At 33.3% G+C, this 22,962-nt stretch overlaps 1 protein-coding gene across 1 annotated transcript in view; it reads left to right on the top strand.

The window, feature by feature from the left end:
• Window positions 1-21,078, top strand: part of LOC145063956 (DNA-directed RNA polymerase III subunit 2-like) — a 35,028-nt gene extending 13,950 nt beyond the window's left edge. Inside the window, exons 3-38 of the mRNA XM_079011506.1 lie at window positions 10,702-10,777; window positions 10,941-11,062; window positions 11,838-11,930; window positions 12,254-12,329; window positions 12,416-12,559; window positions 12,970-13,034; window positions 13,509-13,614; window positions 13,769-13,879; window positions 14,055-14,114; window positions 14,421-14,450; window positions 14,553-14,603; window positions 14,729-14,827; window positions 14,969-15,028; window positions 15,178-15,270; window positions 15,521-15,622; window positions 15,734-15,844; window positions 15,939-16,055; window positions 16,160-16,276; window positions 16,376-16,456; window positions 16,545-16,649; window positions 16,766-16,846; window positions 16,935-17,066; window positions 17,328-17,372; window positions 17,548-17,625; window positions 17,708-17,847; window positions 17,933-18,020; window positions 18,233-18,351; window positions 18,439-18,574; window positions 18,762-18,892; window positions 19,051-19,176; window positions 19,260-19,315; window positions 19,502-19,572; window positions 19,653-19,737; window positions 19,818-19,921; window positions 20,491-20,619; window positions 20,924-21,078. Coding sequence (XP_078867632.1) covers window positions 10,702-10,777; window positions 10,941-11,062; window positions 11,838-11,930; window positions 12,254-12,329; window positions 12,416-12,559; window positions 12,970-13,034; window positions 13,509-13,614; window positions 13,769-13,879; window positions 14,055-14,114; window positions 14,421-14,450; window positions 14,553-14,603; window positions 14,729-14,827; window positions 14,969-15,028; window positions 15,178-15,270; window positions 15,521-15,622; window positions 15,734-15,844; window positions 15,939-16,055; window positions 16,160-16,276; window positions 16,376-16,456; window positions 16,545-16,649; window positions 16,766-16,846; window positions 16,935-17,066; window positions 17,328-17,372; window positions 17,548-17,625; window positions 17,708-17,847; window positions 17,933-18,020; window positions 18,233-18,351; window positions 18,439-18,574; window positions 18,762-18,892; window positions 19,051-19,176; window positions 19,260-19,315; window positions 19,502-19,572; window positions 19,653-19,737; window positions 19,818-19,921; window positions 20,491-20,619; window positions 20,924-20,974 — 3,391 coding nt within the window. The 3' untranslated portion in view covers window positions 20,975-21,078. The remainder of the gene's footprint in view (window positions 1-10,701; window positions 10,778-10,940; window positions 11,063-11,837; window positions 11,931-12,253; window positions 12,330-12,415; window positions 12,560-12,969; window positions 13,035-13,508; window positions 13,615-13,768; window positions 13,880-14,054; window positions 14,115-14,420; window positions 14,451-14,552; window positions 14,604-14,728; window positions 14,828-14,968; window positions 15,029-15,177; window positions 15,271-15,520; window positions 15,623-15,733; window positions 15,845-15,938; window positions 16,056-16,159; window positions 16,277-16,375; window positions 16,457-16,544; window positions 16,650-16,765; window positions 16,847-16,934; window positions 17,067-17,327; window positions 17,373-17,547; window positions 17,626-17,707; window positions 17,848-17,932; window positions 18,021-18,232; window positions 18,352-18,438; window positions 18,575-18,761; window positions 18,893-19,050; window positions 19,177-19,259; window positions 19,316-19,501; window positions 19,573-19,652; window positions 19,738-19,817; window positions 19,922-20,490; window positions 20,620-20,923) is intronic.
• The last annotated feature ends 1,884 nt before the right edge of the window (window positions 21,079-22,962 follow it).

Here is a 22,962-nt window from a genome sequence, read left to right on the forward strand (position 1 = left end):
ATTATTCAAATCTCCACAGTCGGTCATATGTTGGAAGTAGATATGAATCAAGACTGTCATGTTTGGTTGTAGAGGTTTTGGACAAGGCTACAACAATCATGAGTGCTCATAAGTTCTGAGCATTGGACACAATCCACGCTCACTGGAATCACTTCATGGAATTTTATCTCGAGTGATCGTGAGACGGTAATATCATATAAGTCTTCAAACCTAGAGATATGATTTGTTACTTACAAGTTGGTTATGCATTGACTGTACGAAACCGCATTGGTAATTCGATGTTATAAAACGTACTTTTGTGTGTAATTCAATAAGTGGTAGAACAAACATATGAGTCGAATTTTATCTGTTCCTTCTTGGATTAGAAGCTGGTATCTGGGCCCCTCGATGATTTTGTTTTGACCCATGTACCGGGCCCGGTCAGAACTAAGTTGATGTGTTCAATTAAGTTCTATGTCAAACAAATCGGAAATCGGGAAACAAATGTTGGACAATAAGCAAGACATGTTCCATGTATTTGTCCGGCTGATATCTAGAACAGAGGATTATATGATCACTTATCTTAAATGGCGTATCATTATCTTCTCAGTTCCGAGAGACCTTGAAAGAGCTACGATTGCCGGTCGGTTCCTGAAGTACTAGAGATATAGTTATTAGACTTATCCAAGTGGGAGACTGTTGGATAAGGTGTCTAAGTCCATAACTATTTCGGGCTTGTACTTGACCCGACCCGGCATGGTCCATTTGGGTTGCATGGCACCATGCAATTGGATAGACTAAATGAGAGAAATAACACTTGGAGATTATTAATATATTATAAGTTCTAATATATTAATAATATTATTTAATTAGTTGATCAAAGAATTAATTTGGAATTAATTAAGTGATCAAAAGATAACTAATTAAATATATGGGTTGATTATGTAAATCATCCATATCTTGTATAGTGGGCTAAGAGGCTCCATGGATTATCAAGTTGGGTTCTACCCATAGGATGCTCCATGGATGCTCCATGGGAGTTACAAACCCATGGGTCATGGAAATGAAGAGTCATGACACATTAGGGTTTACATGGTGTAACCCTAGATGTGCCAACACTATATAAGAGTCCCATTCTCCACAAAATTGGCTACACAAGTGCGACACAAGTTGAACACTAAGAAACTAGAGGGCTTAGCCGATTTTGAGAAGTGTGTGTTATCTCAAGAGTCTTTCCAAGAGCATTTGGTGTTGTGTGAAGCATTTGAGGCATCACACTTGGGGTGCTAGGCTCACAAGGTTTCAAGGAACACAATCAACAACAAGGTAAGTTTTTCTATCTATGATTGAAGTTAAAATTGTTCCCCATGTATGCTAGATAGGAATATAACCTTGGAATTCAACTTTGCATGATAATTAGACAAACATAGATCCAAGGTTATTAGGGTTGCATGTACACTTAGGAAGTGTTAGAATGCTCAAAACCCATCAGCGATATGGCTGAAGAACTTCATTGGAGACCTTGGAGTTGTACCAGCTATCAAAGAGCCAATGGAGATTTTCTGTGATAGTGAAAGTGTTGTTGCCTTAGCCAAGGAACCAAGGGATCACGGGAGATCCAGACACATCGACAGAAAATACCATTTTATCAGACATCGGATAGAAGAAGGACTCCTCGTGGCGAAGAGGGTATCATCGGATGAGAACCCAGCAGATCCCCTCACGAAGGGACTGGCTCGGGTTAAGCATCTCTAGCATGCTCGGAGCATAGGGCTGAAGGATGATATTAGATTTAGTAGTTAGATAACCCAGAAATTTGTAAAGTGTAATTGACATTAGATGATGAATAAAAGGTGTTTTATTTATGAGTAAAGTGTTGCTATCTCTTGTCGATCGTTTACTATATTTCTTTTGCATGTTTTGACTTCCAGAATAATTTTGTTTGGTATAACATATTATTCAAACCTCCACAGTCGGTCATATGCCGGAAGTAGATATGAATCAAGACTGTCATGATGGGTTGTAGAGGTCTAAGGTGTTGGACAAGGCTACAACAATCATGAGTGCTCATAAGTTCTGAGTGTTGGACTCAACCCATGCTCACTGGAATCACTTCATGGAATTCTATCTCGAGTGATCGTGAGACGGTAATATCATATAAGTCTTCAAACCTAGAGATATGATTTGTTACTTACAAGTTGGTTATGCATTGATTGTACAAAAACGCATTGGTAACTCGATGTTATAAAACGTGCTTTTGTGTGTAATTCAATGAGTGGTAGAACAAACATATGAGTCGAAGTTTATCTGTTCCTTCTTGGATTAGAAGCTGATATTTGGGCCCCTCGATGATTTTGTTTTAACCTATGTACCGGGCCCGGTCAGAACTAAGTTGATGTGTTCAATTAAGTTCTTTGTCAAACAAATCGGAAATCGAGAAACAAACTGCTGGACAATAAGTAAGACATTGTTCCATGTATTTGTCCGGCTGATATCTAGAATGGAGGATTATATGATCCCTTATTTTAAATGGCGTACCATCATCTTCTCAGTTCCGAGAGACCTTGAAAGAGCTACGATTGCCGGTCGGTTCCTGAAGTACTAGAGATATAGTTATTAGACTTATCCAAGTGGGAGACTGTTGGATAAGGTGTCTAAGTCCATAACTATTTCGGGTGTGTACTTGACCCGACCCGGCATGGTCCATTTGGGTTGCATGGCACCATGCAATTGGATAGACTAAATGAGAGAAATAACACTTGGAGATTATTAATATATTATAAGTTCTAATATATTAATTATATTATTTGATTAGTTTGATCAAAGAATTAATTTGGAATTAATTATGTGATCAAAGGATAACTAATTAAATATATGGGTTGATTATGTAAATCATTCATATCTTGTATAGTGGGCTAAGAAGCTCCATGGATTATCAAGTTGGGTTCTACCCATAGGATGCTCCATGGATGCTCCATGGGAGTTACAAACCCATGGGTCATGGAAATGAAGAGTCATGACACATTAGGGTTTACATGGTGTAACCCTAGATGTGCCAACACTATATAAGAGCCCCATTCTCCACCAAAATCGGCTAGACATAAGAAACTAGAGGGCTTGGCCGATTTTAAGAAGTGTGTATTATCTCAAAGGTCTTTCCAAGAGCATTTGGTGTTGTGTGAAGCATTTGAGGCATCACACTTGGGGTGCTAGGCTCACAAGGTTTCAAGGAACATAAGCAACAACAATGTAAGTTATTCTATCTTTCATTCAAGTTAAAATTGTTCCCCATGTATGCTAGATAGGAATATAACCTTGGAAATTCAACTTTGCATGATAATTAGACAAACATAGATCCAAGGTTATTAGGGTTGCATGTACACTTAGGAAGTGTTAGAATGCTCAAAACCCATCAATTTTGCGTGGAATAAGTATTGGGGGTGCCGAGGGAAGTGGTTTGTTGTTGAGGTTTTGGTTGGAACATCCGTCCTTTGGACTTCAAGATTTAAGTGAGATATCATTTTAGGCATCTGGGATTATCAGTGTTGCTACGATGCTAGAGGTGTTCAGTTGGTCTTCAGGGGTTATGCAGTCTTTTGGGATGGGTAGTGATGGAACACTAGCATTGGTAAACATCGTTGTCTGAAGATCGATCATTGGAGGGTAAAAAGGATTGGGAATCCTTCAATTCTCATGTTCTATGAGAACTTAGTCGAATCAAAGTGGAGGAGAATCGTTTAGGTACTCAAGAGCATAAGTAGTTGTGGAACTAGGATGAGTTTCGCATCCCCATCTGGGAGGAAGGCGGCCCAAGTGGCTGTCTGGATCGAGGATTGTTTAGGTTGGGAGTTCGAGAAAATTCCCAACATTGGGTTCACATCTTCTTGGTGTCTGATAGTAGGGGTGTAAACGAGCCGAGCCGAGCCCGAGCCTGACCAAGCTCGAGCTTGGCTCGTTTAATTTGAAGAAGCTCTAGCTCGATTCGAGCCTTAAAATGAAGCTCGAGCTCGGCTCATGAACAATTTAGTGGGCTCGCGAGCCTAATCGAGCCTAAACGAGCCTCTATGTATATATATGTGTGTGTGTATGTATGTATGTATATATATATATATATATATATATATATATATATATATATATATATATATAGGCTCGTTTAAGCTCGTTTAGGCTCGCGAGCCCATTAATTGAAGCTCGGCTCGAGCTCGTTTAATAAACGAGCCTCATATTTAGGCTGGAGCTCGGCTCAGGCTCGTTTAATTCGATCTCGAGTCGAGCTTTTAACGAGTCAATTCCGAGTAGCTCACGAGTAGCTCGACTCACTTACACCCTTATACCCAGGTTGGGATTCTAATCATGACCTGAGTTCAACTTGGGTGTTTGGTCGAGTGCATGCTCGACTATGGATGTGATCAAATTGATAAACTAGCAGTAAGGCTTCCGGAGGCGGTTGTTGCAAGGTGGAAGTGTTGTAAGATCGTGGGGTGGCCCGTAGCATTCACTAGTTAGCAGTTAGTGCGGTAGCGTTGTAAGACTGCGGGGTGGCCGTAACATTCGGTCGGTTAGTGTGGGAAGTGTCCTAAGACTGCAGGGTGGCCTGTAACATACATCGGTCCCTGTACAACAGTAAGATTGTGACAAATCTATGATTTGCTCACGGATTTAATCAGATGGTTTAGGTCAAGGTGGGTATGTTCGCAAGGTTGTGGAAGGGCCACATCATGTTTGGAATCAGGAACTAGTAGGTCATGGGAGACCAGGTATGAGTTAAGACTACAGTTGGTCCTTTGGCATTCAGTTTAACATCGGGTTGGTGTCGTGATGGTTTGGGAGATTAGTGCTAGTCGAGGTTTTCTTTCGGGAGTCGTGTGAGGCGATTGTGTGAGTGTCTTTTGGCTCAACAACCGGGCGAAAGTTTGGTATTTCAGATAGTTAGCAGACAAGTTGGGACCAGGGAGGTCTCAGCTGCTTTTGGGAAAGCAACTAGGAGGCAGTGTGATGTTTTGGACAGTAGTTGTGATTTAAGATTCATGTGAGTGGAATAACTTGTTGTTCGAAAGTGCTAAGTCACTTACAGTGGGATTAAATAATCTTAGAGTAATTGATTTAGACCTGTTGCGCAACTCTCGTTTGAGTCTAACCATTGCAATGATGAATCTTCTACTCAAAGGATTATTTGAGCCTTCTGTTAACTATAGGTGTTCTGCATCTAGTTATGATCAGTGACTTTGTTCTATTGGTAGCATCAAGATGATCAGGGTTGGGAGTGTTGTTTTCGGTCAATTAATCAATGAAGGCTTGTTTTAGTGATGGTCCAGCATGGGCGGACTGCCGGGGAGTCAGACCAATGTAGATTTCAGGTTTCAGAAAGGAAGAAGCGGTTCTCTTCAGGAGCTAATGGTTTGTTCTTCTTCGGGTTGGAAGTTCGGTTTGGTTTCGTTTGTCTTGGGAAGATCGTTTTATGCACAAAATTTTTGGCTGCTTTCGTCAGGTTGTTTTTTTGATGCGACGGTTAGTAAGGAGCGATTTTGAGGACGAAATATAATTTAAGTGGGGGAGAGTTGTAACGTCCTGTTTCGAATCATTTCCCATTGCGAGGTGGTGATCAAGGAGTGTGTATTAGCAGAATTAGAACCCAAAATTGAGTTCGGGCTCATTTGGAGGTGGATGATGTAGTTTGGATGATCCAGATATTCGGTTTGTGTGTTGGAGCCCAAGGGTATCCGTAAAGGCATTGGTTCGGGCCTTTTATGAATTTTGGATTAATTTCGGTTGGTTTTCAGACTAAATAAAGTTTATATAAGTGTAGGGCCTCTCGTTACATTTCCGTGGATATAAAGAACGTCGAAAACGGATAAAGGATGCAAAAGTTATGGTCATTTGAAGTTAGAAGGGTTTGGACCAAGTGGGGTACGCATGATGTACGTGGAAATTTGGACGCGAATGCATTTGGGAATGCACTGCGTTCTTCAGGCCAGATTAAAACCCTAATACAAGGTCTTGGACCCTATTTAAACACCTTAATTCACCTCAAACCCTCATTTCCTCCAGCCTCCATCATCTCTAACCCTAAGAAAGAAACCATAGCCTCCATTTGAGTGATTCTTGAGCTTCAAAGTTATTTATGAGTATTTTGGTGCTTGAGGAGGAAGAAGGAACTTCTTGAAGAGTCATTGCTTAACTTGGAGCTTTTGGATCTAGACTTTGTGCACATAGATCTATCTTCTGGAAGTATAAAGTCTCAACCTTGACAACTCTTTCATGCAAATCTAGCTAAGTGGTATTTTGTTATGAATTTGGTCCCTTTGAGGTGGTTCTTGTGAGTAGAAGATACTCTAGAACCTTTGAGCTTCATATTTGGTCCTTATTGAGGTTATGGAGTCATAAAGTTTGGATCTTGATAGGTAAAAACCTTCCATGTATGATTTGGTAGTCATTTGATGAAGTTTGGGGTCTTAGGGTTTTGATTTGGGTCCCACTAGTTTATGCTAAGTCATAAAGTTGGAAACTTTATGACTTAAGAAGTCCCTTGAAATCAGATCTGGAAGTTTGGATTGAGGTCTTAAGGTATTAAGAAGTTTTAAGACATTTTAAAGTGAATTTGACATTTGGAGTTCATATTTGGTGTTGGGCTTCATTAAGCCATGCAAAGGCTTAAAGCCTTCGACCTTATGGATTAAGTCACTAATATGAAGTTATTTTGAGGATTTTGGATGTTGGACTTAAGGTATTAAGACGTTTGGTGTGATTTATGGTCAATGGGCGGGAACGCCATGTGTTCATCTCGAGAACGCGACGCATTCAAAGAAGGGGTCCCGATCTGTAGTATGGCAACGAAAGCCCTGCGCTCCACCAGGGAACGCAACGCGTTCGGTTCATCAGTGGGCTTTTGGTCATGTGCTTGTTTTGGGTTTGTTTCATTTTGGACTTGTTGTTAGGGCCTTTGGGCCATATGAGATTTATTATTGAATAAAGAATTATTGGGCTTTAGGATAAGGCCCATGTGGGTTGGGCCCAATTTGGAAAATTAGGCCATTAGTGTGCTTATGGATCTTATAGTTTTGGGCCTTTTGATTTTAGGCTTGGGCCTCAGTTTTGGTTCATGTTGGATCAGGGGTAAAATGATCATTTTACCCTAAGTATGGATTATGGATCATAGTTTGGAACCCAATTGCTAATTGGGTGTTATTTTGGTATTGATAGCTCGGGAAGTCGTTAGAGCAACAACTAGGGATTTCTTTCAGTGAGCTTCTACATTCGAGGTGAGTATCCCTACTGTTCTATGGGTCGAAGACACCAATGACGACCCATCTAGTTTATGTATTGTATGAAGACCCGTGGGTAACCTATGATATTTTGTATGAAAGACCGAGAGGTGGCTCCTGACAAACTGTATGTAAGACCAAGGTTTTAACTCTGGAAGATAATTAGTTAAATAGTTGTAGATTGTATGGTAGGTGTCTTTGTGATGCTTGAATGGAAGACCAGGAGGTGGCTCTTGGCACTTGTCTGTAAGACCCAGGGTTTTGGTCCCCGGCTTGGCAAGAAGACCACGAGGCGGCTCGTGACATAATGAGAAGACTATGGTTGACACATAACACTTTTATTGATTGATTGGTTATGTATGATATGTATGGATCATTTGATATGTGGTATTTGGGGAACTTACTAACCTTTATGTTTATAGTTTGTGGTTTATGGTTTCAAGTACTTTCGGTTCAAAAAGGAAGGGTCCGACTTGATTGCAGCGCATACACCCGTGTTTTCCGCAATACGTGATCTTTGGGAATGAACTCTGACAATTTTTTTATTATTTTGAAATGCTTTTAAATGTTCGGATAAAGTTATAGTAGTGTTTTAATTATAATAAAAATGAAATTTTTACCGTTGTTTTCCTCAGGATGTTACAATATATATATAATTTTGTACTATAAGATATTAATTGTTATTTAATTTGAAAATTAATAAATCTATATTTTTTAAACACATAAAATTATGACATGCAAACTGTGTGTCGTTATCCTTTATAACAATGGATTTAATGACACACAATGCGTGTCATAATTTTATGATATGCAAATGCGTGTCGTCTCCTTATGACATGTGCTTTAATGACATACATTTTGTATGTCATATGTACCTTTTATGACACGCAATGTGTGTCATAAAAGAGCTATTTTTTTCTAGTAGTGCATATGTTTATACAATTCGATTTTGTATAACCTTATGTAATTGATTTTTCTAATATGATTTCGTTCTTTTTTCCATTCCGTTACATACTTTAAAGAAACAAATATATATATATATATATATATATATATATATATATATATATATATATATCAATTCTTATTAGTATTGACAAGATTAAAGACGCACGCTAAATATTTGATTCTTGAGCGAGATAAAGACATTTGTCAGATATTTCTTTCTGTTGTCATTGTTGTTTTTTGTTATTAGTTATTGAAAGATTTAATAATTTATATTTTATCTTGTAGCTTTCTTAACCTTTTTAGATTTCATTTTATATTTTTGGTCACAAAGCATATGGATTTTATCTTTAAAGTTTATTAAATGTTATTTTCCTGATTGATGAGACGTCTTTACGTGTGGATTATAGCTATGGAAACTTTTTCTAGCTTGTTAGTACATTACTTCAAAACATTGACATATTTTATATGATGATTTTTCTAAACATAATTAATGGCTACATTAAAAATACTTATGGGGGTAATATCCAATGATATTCTTTATATGATTTCTTTAAAATGATTAATGGTTGCATTAAAAATAGTTATGATATAATATTCAATAATATTTTTTATATGATTTCTTTAAAACGATTAATGGCTATATTAAAAATAGTTATGATGTAATATCCTATGAATATCTCATGAAAACATAATTGGTTTCCCTAAAAACACTTAAGTTATAATGGTTCAATTTTAAACCGTATGAACATTAAATTTGGTGTTTTGAGAAACATTATTGAGGTTTTTATAATAAAAGAATTGATAAATTCAACCGTATAAATATTAAATTTGGTGTTTTAAGAAATTATTGAGGTTTTTGTAATAAAAAAATTGATGTATGTCTTGATGATACATTTATTTTATAATTTTTTTATATATATGTTTTGTGGATAGTATAAACATCAGACATTATTTTATTATCTTGTCTTATAAAAAATCAATAGACTGACATTGAAAGTTTAGACCATCTTTCATATACACAACATTTGAGTTTATCATTGTCATTCTACAAAAACACAATAAGCAACTAAAGCAACTAAATTTATGATTTAGAAGTCGTCGTTCCATGAAGATAATTACTTGCACAAATGAGATCAATTGCTAAGAAACGAACATTAATTTATATTTAATTTTCCACATAGACCAACACATGTAACCAGGAAACGATCATAAGAATAAATGAGATGATTTTATTTTATGAGATCGATTTCTAAATTCCCAAACATGAGGGTGCATAATGCTCAAAATAAAATTCGTTGACCACGTAAGACCAAAATAAAAGAATTGCGGGAAAGATTTGTACTCGAGTAGCTCCCATTCACCTTAAACCCTACACACATTCCACGTCTCTGTTTTCTTTGATCATGGCCCAAATAAATTGAAATCTCTCAATCTCTCAATCTCTCGTCCCCTGATTCTGCGACAGCCCTAGAATTTCGAAATCACGTCCTCTTTCTGTGCGACTCACCAACGCCGCTGCTCACAACCACCTACCAACGCTGCTTGACAGTAAGTTACTTGAAGTATGTCATCTGCAAAATTTTGAATATGTTGTGTTCATCTTAAGCTGATAATGTTACCTTTTACTTGCTATTTTGTTGATTCTCATTTATTTCAATGTCTTCTTCCTCAATATATTTCTCCGTTTCGCTGAATACATCTCAACGTTTTCTTCTTTTCATCTTCCATGATCAAAGAAGATAACCACTTTTGATCGAGTCGTGAAACTGTGAATTGTGAGTCGTGAAACTGTGAATTGTGATTCACTGATAGTTTTTGTTATTATTATATTATAATGACTAAGGTTTACTTATTTTTAGACTGCATATTTCATTTTCTATTAACTTGTCGCTAAACATGAAATAGCATATCACCACCATCACCAATGCAGGTGTATCCTTTTTGTAGCTTGACAATATTTCATCAGCTAATTGATAATTACACAATAACTCACTCTAGCAAGTCTACAAAGCAATGCAGACGATTTTGTCATTCATTTTGTCGTTAGGGTTCCTTTTTCAAGTTAAAATGTTTTTGTTAGTTGTTAAGATGTTGTTACAGTTTGTTGAAAATTGACATGTGCCGATATTTTTCGTGATTTGTTGAAAATCAATATGTTTAAGTTCAAATGTGTTAACCTTTTTGTGGACTTATTGAAAAACGATATTGTTTAGTTGCTAATATTTTAATATCAAATGGTTAGTTGTTACTAGTTTATAATTACAAGCTATTTGTTTATTATTTAATTATATTATGTATTCTAGGTGCCAAGGTGAAAATTCTGTCCATATCCACCACTAATAATGGGGGTGATCGAAGACTCTGTTACTTTGGATGCGAGTCAAGGGTATGCAATATATTCTATGATAAATTGATTTCATCATTTTTCTTATTTAATATATATATATATATATATATATATATATATATATATATATATATATATATATATTGTTTTTGTTACAGTATGAGCAAAGTTGACAGGCCTTGCTGCTCCTGTGAAGTCTGCTGTTGATAAGTTTCAGCTACTTCCTGAGTTTCTTAAGGTAAATGCACTAAAATATAAGTATTTAATTAGTCATTGGTGAAAATTGAAATGATCACTTCCTTTTAGAAATATAAGGGTGTTTTAGTAAAACTATTGGAAATCTATTAGGTTATTGATATTTATATAGTAGTATATATGTGCTAACTTTTAAAGAGTTTCAGGTGAGGGGATTGGTGAAGGAACATTTGGACTCTTTCAATTATTTTGTCAATACTGAAATAAAGAAGATTGTTCGTGCTAATGACCTTGTGAAAACTAAAGTAACTGATAAGGTCTTTCTCAGGTAGAACACTGCCATTTTATGTCTTTTTTTGGTATCATTTAAAGATCCAATTTTGCAATTTATTTGCTTTGTAAACACATTCCACTTGCTAGTTATCTGCAAGTATAGTGATTCTTTAGTCAGTTTCTTTTAGGTAGTGTTTGGTGTGATGGAATCGGAGAAGGAATGGAATTGCCCATTCCATCATGGACTGAAATGAAAAATTTTCAACATATAAACATTTCTGTAACATTTTATGGCACTACTTCTTAAAAATAATGTAATTTTCAATAAGTTGTTATCTTTTTTTCTAAGTTAGTTAAAAAACTAGCATCTTTATGTTATACTATATTCATATTTGGGTTTAATGAACTTTTATTATGTTTAATATTCTATTTTGGTGAATACAATTTTGTTAATTATAATTAAATAATGTATAGAGTAGAGTTAAAACTATACACACTATTTGCATATGTTTTATATTCCAGTCCTTCAGTCATTCCATTCTATCTAGCCTAACAAATCCTTAAGTGCTGTGTGGATAAAGTACTGTTTGGATAAATGATGCTATACAAAATACTTTGTAAAAAATTAGGACTTAATGGGGAAAGCTTCCTTCCCCTAACTTTCTCTATTAAGTTGTTCTTTCTGCAATAAGTCAAAAAGAAACACACCTCTATAGCTTACTGGAGTAAGTCCTGTCTGATTAAGTACATTAATTCAAGAAGAAATTCCATTTAGTTCTTTTATTATAATAATCTTATAAATTTTTTATCTTTTTGTGTGGTGATGGCAGATATACAGATGTTTGGATTGGAACGCCTTCTGTGGTTGTGGATGGTGTTACTGATGTACTGACTCCTCAAAGGTGTCGGCTGGGTGACATGACGTAAGCAGTCATGGAAAATTACAAAATTACCCCTTCATATATATATATATATATCGTTAATACATAGTTGTTAGATTCCTTTAAATGACTATTTTGACCTTGGATCAAACTCGGAAAAGACAGTATACCACAGGGACCGATCTTGTAATATACTCATAATTGCATTATTAAATCATGTTCTAGTTATAAGGGATATTTATAATTTAATCTCGTATATACAACTTTATTATAATGGTTATAAAATTTAAAATAGATTATTTTATTATATACAACTCCATCTTTCCTTAATTTTATACCTTCGATTTTTTTGTTTCATTTTTTAGGTATTCTGCTCCAATATATGTAAACATTGAGTATTGCAATGATATTTATGGTTATAATGCCAATCTACAAAAAAAAGTAAGTTCTAATTTCTTGTTAATATATTCATCATCACTTTCTGAGCTTTAATGGTTTAGATCTTTTTTTTTTATATAATATTGCAGACAAAAGTTATTATAGGAAGAATGCCTATCATGTTAAAGAGCAATAAGTGTGTCCTTTATGGTAAAGATGAAGATGAACTTGCAAAAGTAGGTGAATGCCCACTTGATCCAGGTGGATATTTTGTTGTTAAAGGAAATGAAAAGGTGACCTATATAATCTCAAGTTTATAAAAAATAGCAATTTACTTTTTTGTTATGTTTTTCTTGTAGTATTTTCATTTCTTTCATTTACAATGTTGTGCTTCCATGTTTTTTCTTATTTGGACATTATGCTTTGAAAGATCGACCTAGTTAAAGCATCATACATTTGATTTTGGGTTTTTTTGGTTCATAAATTAGAGATATAAAATTTCATCCCCTTTTTGTAATATAATTTATTGGTTGAAAGCATGTTTAAAGGACACTTACTCTATCGATAACAATTCCTATCAAACTTTTTTTTGTGATAGCTATACTTTAATTGAAACAAAATGTAACTTCTAATGTGGAGTTGAATATATTTCCATATATTGATTTTACTATTGGTATGTTATTTATTTTTCTGATTCTTCCAGGTTATTTTAATTCAAGAACAACTTTCAAAGAACAGGATAATCATAGACACAGATAAGAAGGGTTGGTGAGTATTCACTTCTCAGGTCTTCAAAACTTTATGCTAATTTACCAAAAGGGCAAATTGTGGAAAATAGCAATGTACCTTGCCTCCTTTACAAATATGGACAATGTACCTTGTTTTTACCCTTAATGACAATGTACTAATACTTAACTTTTTATTATCTGTAATAACAACATGCTTGCATTTTTGTAGTGATAATAGCATTATGTAACTCATAATAGCAATGTAGTTACATTTCTTTCTTGCATAGTAGCAATTCACTTGTATTTCTTTACCTATAATAGCAACATACTTACATTTCTTTACCAATTATAGCAATATGTAACAATTTCAGTACATTGTTATTATAGGTAAGAAGTATAAGTATGTTGCTATTATTAGTATAAAATAAAGTACATTGCTATTATCTGTAAAGAATTGTAAATTACATTGCTATTTGGTTCACTGAATATGTATCCTTCCTGTTTCTCTATCCAGCATCCAGGCATCTGTTGTGAGCAGCACAGCAACAACAAAGAGTAAAACAACTATAGTAATGGAGAAAGAGAAAATATATTTGATTTTGAATTCTTTTACTTCCAAGGTATAGATAGGTTTTATCTGTATTATGATTTGTTTTCATATAATTTTGTTTATCTGATTCCAAGATAAATTTGTTATTACTTCATATGATAAATTTAAGATTCTTCTTCATTATTTTCCTTTTGTTCTGTTTCATTTTATGGCTTTTCTTTTAGGTTCCCATTATGGCAGTTATGAAAGCTATGGGTATGGAAAGTGATCAGGAAGTTGTGCAGATGCTTGGTAGAGATCCTCAATATGCTGCTCTGCTTTTGCCATCTATTGAGGTAAGCTTCATGTTTTGTAAAGACTATGATGGTTTTATAAAAAAAATGTAGTAATAATGCCTTATTTTGACAACTTTGACTTTATATCAAATGCAAAAGTGACCTATATGTGCTTGGTAATATAGGACATCAAATAATAGACACTTAATATCATGTTTTATCTTTCCCATTTCAGGATTGTGCAAATCAGGGTATTTATACACGAGAACAAGCTTTGGAATTTCTTGATAAAAGGGTACAATCTATTGTTAATGTGTACTAGAAACTTTGATTAGGTTATAATTTCTTTTAAATTAATTTTGAAGTTTAGAGATTCTCCAAAGAAAGAGAACATTTTGACATTCAAATAAAGGAAATGCTGGGAATTGAATTCCATGAGTTTTAGGATGGAATGCTGAAATCCACCAATCAAAGGATTTGTGAATTCCAATGGGATTCAGTTCCATACTCATTTTCTTACTTAATACTGACAACTACTTAGTAAAACATCTGTTTTTGCATACATTATGTCCTTTTCTGATTATTCATGTGTTTAATGCAGCATAAGAAGAGATATGGTAAGGGTACTGAGGTATGTCTCTTATGCATCCTCTGCTTTAGGCTTATTGAAACATCTGTTAAATATCGTAGAGTTTGGTCTATTTCTAACAGAAGGGTATTGTTGTCCATTTAGGATGAGGGAGCTTTGGGTGTTCTTCGGGATATTTTTATTGCCATGGTTCGGGTGAGTCAAATAGTCAAATAAAGTCAATGATAAAATATATGATTTTTCAATGTATCTCCACCTAACTGTATATCTATCTATCTATCTATCTATCTATCTATCTATCTATCTATCTATCTCTGTAGGTGAGAGATAATAATTTTCATCCTAAATGTGTATATGTTGTGGTGATGTTGAGACGCATGATGGATGCACTTTTAAACAAGCATTCCATGGATGACAAAGTAAGTTATGTACTTTCCTTGATTTATTATGGATGTCATTGCTTTTATTTATTTATTTAAAATTTTAAATATCTGTATCAGTGTATGTATGTATTATATGTTTATTTTACTTTACTGATTGTCAATTCAATGGGTTTACAGGATTATATAGGCAACAAAAGATTTGAGCTTTCGGGGCAATTAATATCTCTACTATTTGAGGTGAGTTGCTTGTCAAGATTATTATTTTCTTTTGTTTTCTCATCAGTGTCGATAGTTTTGATTTATATATATATATATATATATATATATATATATATATATATATATATATATATTTTGGTGATATTTGGTTAAATTTCATATTTCAGGACTTATTCAAGACAATGAATACCTCTATAACTTTGCATTTAGATAAAAACCTAGACAAGATCAGTCCTTCTAGCAAGTTTGATATATCTAAGGTATGTCAGTTTTATTAATCTTTACCATATGATACATATTAGTAACTTATTTTATTGTCTTTTTGTTAAATAAAATATTTGCATCTAAATTTTTTAAACTTTGAAATCAGTGTTAGACTGGTTTCTTATCATAACAGGATAAATCCAAGAAATAGCAACACACTCCCATTTATTTGTTTGTTATAGCTTCCTACTTTCAAATCTTTCTACTTCCAGATTTTATAATTTTTGTTTTTATTTTTTTATGCAGTGTATAGTGAAAGAGGATATTACTAATGGCTTGGAGCGCAGCCTCTCTACTGGAAATTGGAATGTTAAGCGATTTAATATGGACAGAACAGGCGTAACACAGGTGATTATTTCTCTTTTCCTAGAATACTTTATTTGGGTCAACTTAACACCTTTATTGATAAAAATATCTGTTCACAATCTATAAAAAAAACTGAAAATTCAATTGTAACAGATTGTTTCAAGGCTGTCCTTCATTGCAGCATATGGATACATGACAAAAATCTCACCACAGTTTGAAAAGTCAAGGAAAGTCAGTGGACCTAGGGCCTTGCAACCTAGCCAGGTATATGCCACATATATATACCAATCTTGAAGTGTCACATCACACCCCAAAACTACGTCGTTTTGATGAATCTTTATGTGTTGTCCAATTACAGTGGGGAATGCTTTGCCCATGTGACACTCCTGAAGGTGAACAATGTGGGTTGGTGAAAAATCTGGCTTTGATGACTCATGTTACAACCGATGAAGAGGAAGGCCCTATTATCGCCTTGGTATTTCTTACTTTCATATTTTTTTTTTATTTTTTCTATTTTTTTTATATATATATACTTGTTTGTGTATATAAATATATGTAAACATCTTTGTTGTTCATCAGTGCTCCTGTTTGGGAGTTGAAGACTTGTCTCAACTTTCTGGAGAAGAACTTCATTCACTGAGTTCATATCTCATCATATTAAATGGTCTTATCCTTGGAAAGCATAGGAAGCCACAGGTTATATCCATATATTTTACTTTTTGTTTTTGATATGATTACTTAATGTCATCACATCATTCTTTACATATTTATCTACTCTGTTATATGAATTCCTAGTTCTTTGCTAATGCAATGAGGAAACTGAGAAGGACGGGTAAAATAGCTGATTTTGTAAGCGTTTATGTCAATGAGAAACAAGTAAGCTAGCTCTCCAGACTTTCAAAATTCACCAATTAACATGTGTAGCATAACCAGGGGTAAAATGGTCATTTTCTTTTTTTGGCAGCGTTGTGTTTATATTGCTTCGGATGGTGGCCGTGTTTGTCGGCCACTTGTGATTGCTGACAATGGTGTTTCAAGGATTAAGCATCATCACATGAAAGAGTTGAAGGTATGTTATTCAAACTGTTAAATGCAAGAAATAGCAATATACTTTCATCTATTTGTTTTTGTTTTTTTTAAAAAAAAATAATTTATAGCATTTGACTTTCATTTCTTTTTTTAAAGGATGGAGTTCGCAATTTCGATAGCTTTCTTCAGGAAGGATTGATAGAGTATCTTGATGTCAATGAAGAGAACAATGCTTTGGTTTGTTAAACTTTCAACTTTTTGGAAATAAAATATTCCAAATGATTATATGTATAACTTTTGTTCTTATTTGATTTTATGATTTTAGATTGCTTTATATGAAGGAGAAGCTACCAGTGAGACAACACATATTGAAATAGAACCATTCACAATCTTAGGTGTTTGTGCTGGGCTCATTCCTTTTCCTCATCATAACCAGTCCCCAAGAAATACCTATCAGGTCCTTCCTTATTCCTACTTTTTTATAGTCAAATTGTAGGAAATAGCATAGTACTTTACTCTTTTTACCAATATAGGCAATGTACTTTATTCTTTACACAAGATAATAGCAACATACTTGAATTTTTTAGCCATATGTAACCTGAAACTTGTATACTTACAATTTTGCCCTTTACCTTTTGTGGAGTTGTACGACTTTTTATTCCCTCTGTGTTATGCTGGATGATTAATTGATTATGCTTTTGCTTTCTTTCTCTTTCAGTGTGCCATGGGAAAGCAAGCAATGGGTAATATTGCATATAACCAGGTTTGCACCTTTTTCTACTTTCTAGTAATAATAAATCATTAATTATATTTCAATAAAAAAATACACGCAAACCAAACATGATCATAGAATGTAATCATTTGTTCCATTACCCTGATTATATATATTTATATCATTATATGTAGTGACTTACATGTTTTGTTTTCTTTAAATGAAGCTATGTCGGATGGATACTTTGATCTACCTTTTGGTTTATCCTCAACGCCCACTATTGACAACAAGAACAATTGAGCTGGTTTGTATTTTGTCTTATCTCTCACCATATTATACAAGTTCGTTGGTTTTCTTTATTAGTAAAAATAAATAATTTTTTTTAGGTTGGGTATGATAAGCTAGGAGCTGGACAAAATGCAACTGTTGCAGTTATGAGTTATAGTGGTTATGATATTGAAGATGCCATTGTTATGAATAAATCATCCTTGGATCGTGGTTTTGGTCGCTGTATTGTAATGAAAAGGTACTTATAAGTTATAACATGATCCGTATTATCTATATGTTATCTGTTGTTAAAGTTGCTTTCTCTTATGCATTTGTGTAAACAGACACACAGCTGCCTTTCAGAAATATCAGAATACATTTGATCAGATTAATATACCTAGCCGGGCCCCACATGATCGAGAAAAGAATCAGGTCATCGTTCATACCCTCTCTCTCTCTCTTGTACATTAATATTTTCTTATTTGGAATTTTATACATTAGAAAGTCTACCAGTTATAGCAGTGAAAATTGCTTTTTATTTTGATGACATTGGGTATATTTTTTGAAGTATGTGCAATGGTATGTTATTTTTATACTTTTGAAATATCTATATTCATGTTAAACAACAATTGTTTTCCGTGTAGATTTTGGATAATGATGGACTTGCTTCTCCTGGTGAAATAATAAGACATCAAGACGTTTACTTCACGAAATTAATCCCTGAAAATACAAATGTTTCTCTCAAGTCACAGCCAACAAATAAGTGAGTTGTTATAAACTTATAATGCTATAAGATTTGATTGTGTTTTTGATGATATGGGAGAAATTCTCATTCTTTTTGTGATTTCAGTAAAGGTAGACCATATAGACAAACCTACAAAGGTGCAGAAGGGGAAGCAGCTGTTGTGGATAGAGTGGCTTTATGCTCTGATCAGCGTGGCAATTTATGTGTTAAATTCATGGTTCGCCATACTCGTAGGCCTGAGGTAATTTAGTTTCAGTTTTTTTTTTTGGGCTGAGAAACATTTTACTGTTTTTTATATATATTTTTTCAATCTTATTGTTATGCTTTACAAACATATACGTTTCACTGTTTTTTTTTTTTTCTTGTGATAAAATTCCATTTCTTTTGTTTCTCTTTAAATGTATTACTGATATGCTTATTTGATTTAGGTTGGTGACAAGTTTAGTAGTAGGCATGGGCAGAAAGGTGTTTGTGGGACCATTATCCAACAAGAAGATTTTCCTTTCTCTGAACGAGGCATATGCCCAGATTTGATTATGAACCCTCATGGCTTTCCAAGGTACCAAAACATTAAAAATACTAAATTTAATCCTACTACATATGCAACAAAATTCCTTCACTAGCTTTTGTAATTTTCCCATATGTTTGTTCATGGTATTTAGATTTTAGAACCTTTTTTTATTATTTTTGTTTTCTCACTTCTTACTATTTTTATAGTCGAATGACTGTTGGAAAGATGATAGAGCTTCTTGGAAGTAAGGCTGGAGTTTCATGTGGGAAGTTTCATTATGGAAGTGCATTTGGTGAACCAAGTGGTCATGCACACAAAGTTGAAGATATAAGGTACAACTCTTTCTTTCTTTCTTTCAGTAGGTAGTTGATAATTAAAAAAAAAAAAACTTTAAATGACATTTCATATTTAACAGTGAAACCCTTGTGAAGCATGGATTTTGTTACAACGGGAAGGATTTTCTATATTCAGGTAGTTATCTTTTATTGCACCTTATATTTATAATAAATCAAGATTATCTTAGAACTCGATTCAAGTCTCTGTTGAATTTTAAATTTAGAAAGTAATTAAGATTTTATAAATTGCATAAACATCCTAGAACTATTAAATTATTCTCTGAACTGTGAAAGGATTTTTCATTTTGTGATTAAAATTCAGGAATCACTGGTATGCCACTACAAGCATATATTTTCATGGGACCAATATACTACCAGAAACTAAAGCACATGGTAAGAAATAATTAAATCCTTTAATTATCAATTTTTTTAAAAGATATTAAAACATGTATTTATGTTGGTACATAAATCAGGTCATGGATAAGATGCATGCTCGAGGCATGGGCCCACGTCAACTCATAAGTAGACAACCCACACAAGGGAGAAGCAACAATGGAGGTGAGTTTTTTGCTTAAAATACATTTTACATAAACTTTTTAATAGTAATTTTAAATATGATAATTTTGATAATTATTTAGGTTTGAGAGTGGGTGAAATGGAACGAGATTGTTTGATTGCTTATGGAGCTAGTAATCTGATATATGAACGTTTAATGATCTCTAGTGATCCCTTTGAGGTTCAGGTATGTGTATGTCACATTTTTTCAACTCATCTTTTGTTTAAGAGTGATTTTTTTTTTTTTCAATTTTGGTCCTTGTTCCAAGTGAAATGGCTATTCTTGGCCCCTAACTACGGCTGGCTTTTACAATTTTTGTCCCTAAAGTATAGTCTTTTTCTTGAAGCGGGGACCAAAACGTTACGATAACCTCAAATAAGCAAGGGACCAAAATTGCAAGAAACATCTATACTCGGGGTCCAAAGATATAATTTACTCTTTGTGTGGCTTTGCTCTTTCAAAAACCCTAAACCATATGATAATGTTTGGTATGATGGAATGGAATGAAAAAAAACTGTTTGTTTTGTTTGATGAATGAATCATTTTGAAGGAATGTGATTGATTTTTTTCCGCATCATGGAATGGAATGAACAACCGGACTATAATCCACTTTTATATATGTAACATCTAATGACACAATTTTTGTTTTCTATAATTTCTCAATTCTATTTAAATTACAATGTTATTTTCTAAACCTAGCTAACCAAAGTTATATATTTTTTTACTTGGTTTTTTATTTTTATTTTATCTGGCAGGTTTGTAGAAAGTGTGGGTTACTAGGGTACGAAAATCGTAAGACAAAAACTAAAGTATGCTCCACATGCAAAAATGGAGATAATCTCTCATCCATGAAACTACCATATGCTTGCAAGCTTTTATTCCAGGTAAATATTTTTTATTACTATTTTTCTTTTTTTGGGTTTTATGAGTTTTTATTATGTTCATTCTTTATTTTTGTAAAATAAAAAAGTTTATTAATACTATCGTCTACGGATTTCATCCTTCGTGGATGGAAGGAGTTCAACTCCACTCATTATTTTTTATTAATGCCAATCAAACACACGTCATATTCTAATTCTTTTGATAGATTTCTTTCTTAAAAAAGACAAACATTCTACGAACCAAACACACCTGAGTTTCTGTCTAAGAAATCAAAACTAATATAAAACTTTTGCTTCCTGATTGCAGGAAATCCAGTCGATGAATATAGTTCCAAAATTGTCATTGGCCGACTCATGATTGACACATGTATATGTTTTTTTAAGAAAAAAAAAATTATGGGTGATTTTTGAACAAACATATCTTCATGGATGATATTTTTGACCAAAAGTAATAGTAACTTACATTCTCATAATGTGTTTTTTTAAAGTTAAAATGTGTTTTTTTGAACAATTTAAATGAATTTGATATTAAATAATGACATTAAACCGTGTTGAAAATAAAAATACATGAAAGTGGAATTTAGACCTCTTCATGGGAGATACATGTGGGTTGTCCATCATTGTTCATATTGATTTTTTATTGACAATAACATCATACATAAATGATATTTTTGCATAACATCAATCCACTAAACGAAGGATATTTTTTAGTTGACAATAACATCATACCACTCGTCAAGTTTCACATCAATCCAGATATTTTTATCTTGGATCCAACATACACAATAACAAACTTACAGTTCCAAAAAAAGGTTATTTTCTCCAAAGGATGTGGCATTGTCTTTTCAGTTGAAATGATGGCAAGCCACTATAAACATATTACATCACCAGGAAACTCTGAATTGATGGCAAATTGTTTTGATTGGCCTTGGGGAAAGTTGATGGTCACTTGGAATCATGGGAAGGAGAACCCAGTTTAGTGGACTTACTAAACTTGACGTTTCTAACAGTGTAATCGACATTGCATGCAATCACATTATAATCAATAAAAGGGTATATGGACCCACATAAACCTAAGTCAAGATATAAGGATCACATAATCAAAATCAAGGGTATATAAATCCACAATCAAAAGTCAAATGGTATAAAACCTATAATCAAAGTCAAAGGAAAACCCCCGGATATTTAAACTTATTCACAAAAACATGCCCTTAGTTTTAAACTTATTCAAAATAATATGTCCTTAGTTTAATAATGGACGCCCCGAATCATAAAATATTATGGGAGAATTTCATATATGCCCCTCTTAAACATCAAAATATCATATTTGTCCAGCTTAATTTCTTAATATCATATTTACCCTTCATAAACCTTCAAAGTATCATATTTGCCAAAATCCTTTTTTTATAATGTTTTTTAATATTTTATAATCATTTTTATACCTTAGAATTATTATAATAATAAAAAAATTTAACCATATTATCCTTACGTCTACTTCTAAATTGTTGGGATGTCGCCTCCTTGACAAACAAAAAGATTCATCTTCAACCCTCTCAATGGAATGTATATTTTGATTGTTTAGTTTTTGTTGTTGTTGATTATTATCATGTTGTAGATGGAAAATATTTTAGATATTAATATCATTGACATTTTGATGTTTAACAAGGACATATACGATATTTTGATATTTAAGAATGGCATATATGATATTTTAATGTTTAAAAAGGATATATATGATATTTTAAAATTTTATGAATGGTAAATATGATATTTAGAAATTTTATAAAGGATAAATATGATATTTAGAAATTAAGCTGGGTAAATATGATATTTTGATATTTAAGAAGGGCATATATGAAATTCTCCCAAATATTATCAACAAAAGAAGGGAACACATAATACATATAGTATCCAAGCAAAATATATACATACAATATTAAAAAAAGAAAACACAAGTCAAAATACCCACCTCAATTACTTGTAATGTCAGTTCAATCTCTTAATCACTTCATAATGACGTGTTGAAGAGGTTACAAAATGCCCAAAATACCCTTGAGAGGGTTCATAACTTTCTTATTCTACTTGTTTTAACCCCATATGGAAGGTTTGGTCGGTTAGATGTCAAGGGCTTAAGGATTAGGATTTAAAAATCAATTTTGAACTTCTCATACTGTTACACATTGTGCAACAGTCTAAAGGCAATGTAGTTTTTACTCTCAACACATCTACAAGATTGAGTTTTTACTCTAAAGGCAATGTAGTTTGCTCCTCTTGCTCCAAAATTTGACCAATGAGTCTTAATCATAGTTAAAAACATCTTAATATAATAATTTTATATCTTTTAAG

This window comes from Lactuca serriola, chromosome 7 (genome assembly GCF_051521515.1).
Source record: "Lactuca serriola cultivar US96UC23 chromosome 7, Lser_US96UC23_V15, whole genome shotgun sequence".
Lineage (NCBI taxonomy): Eukaryota > Viridiplantae > Streptophyta > Magnoliopsida > Asterales > Asteraceae > Lactuca > Lactuca serriola.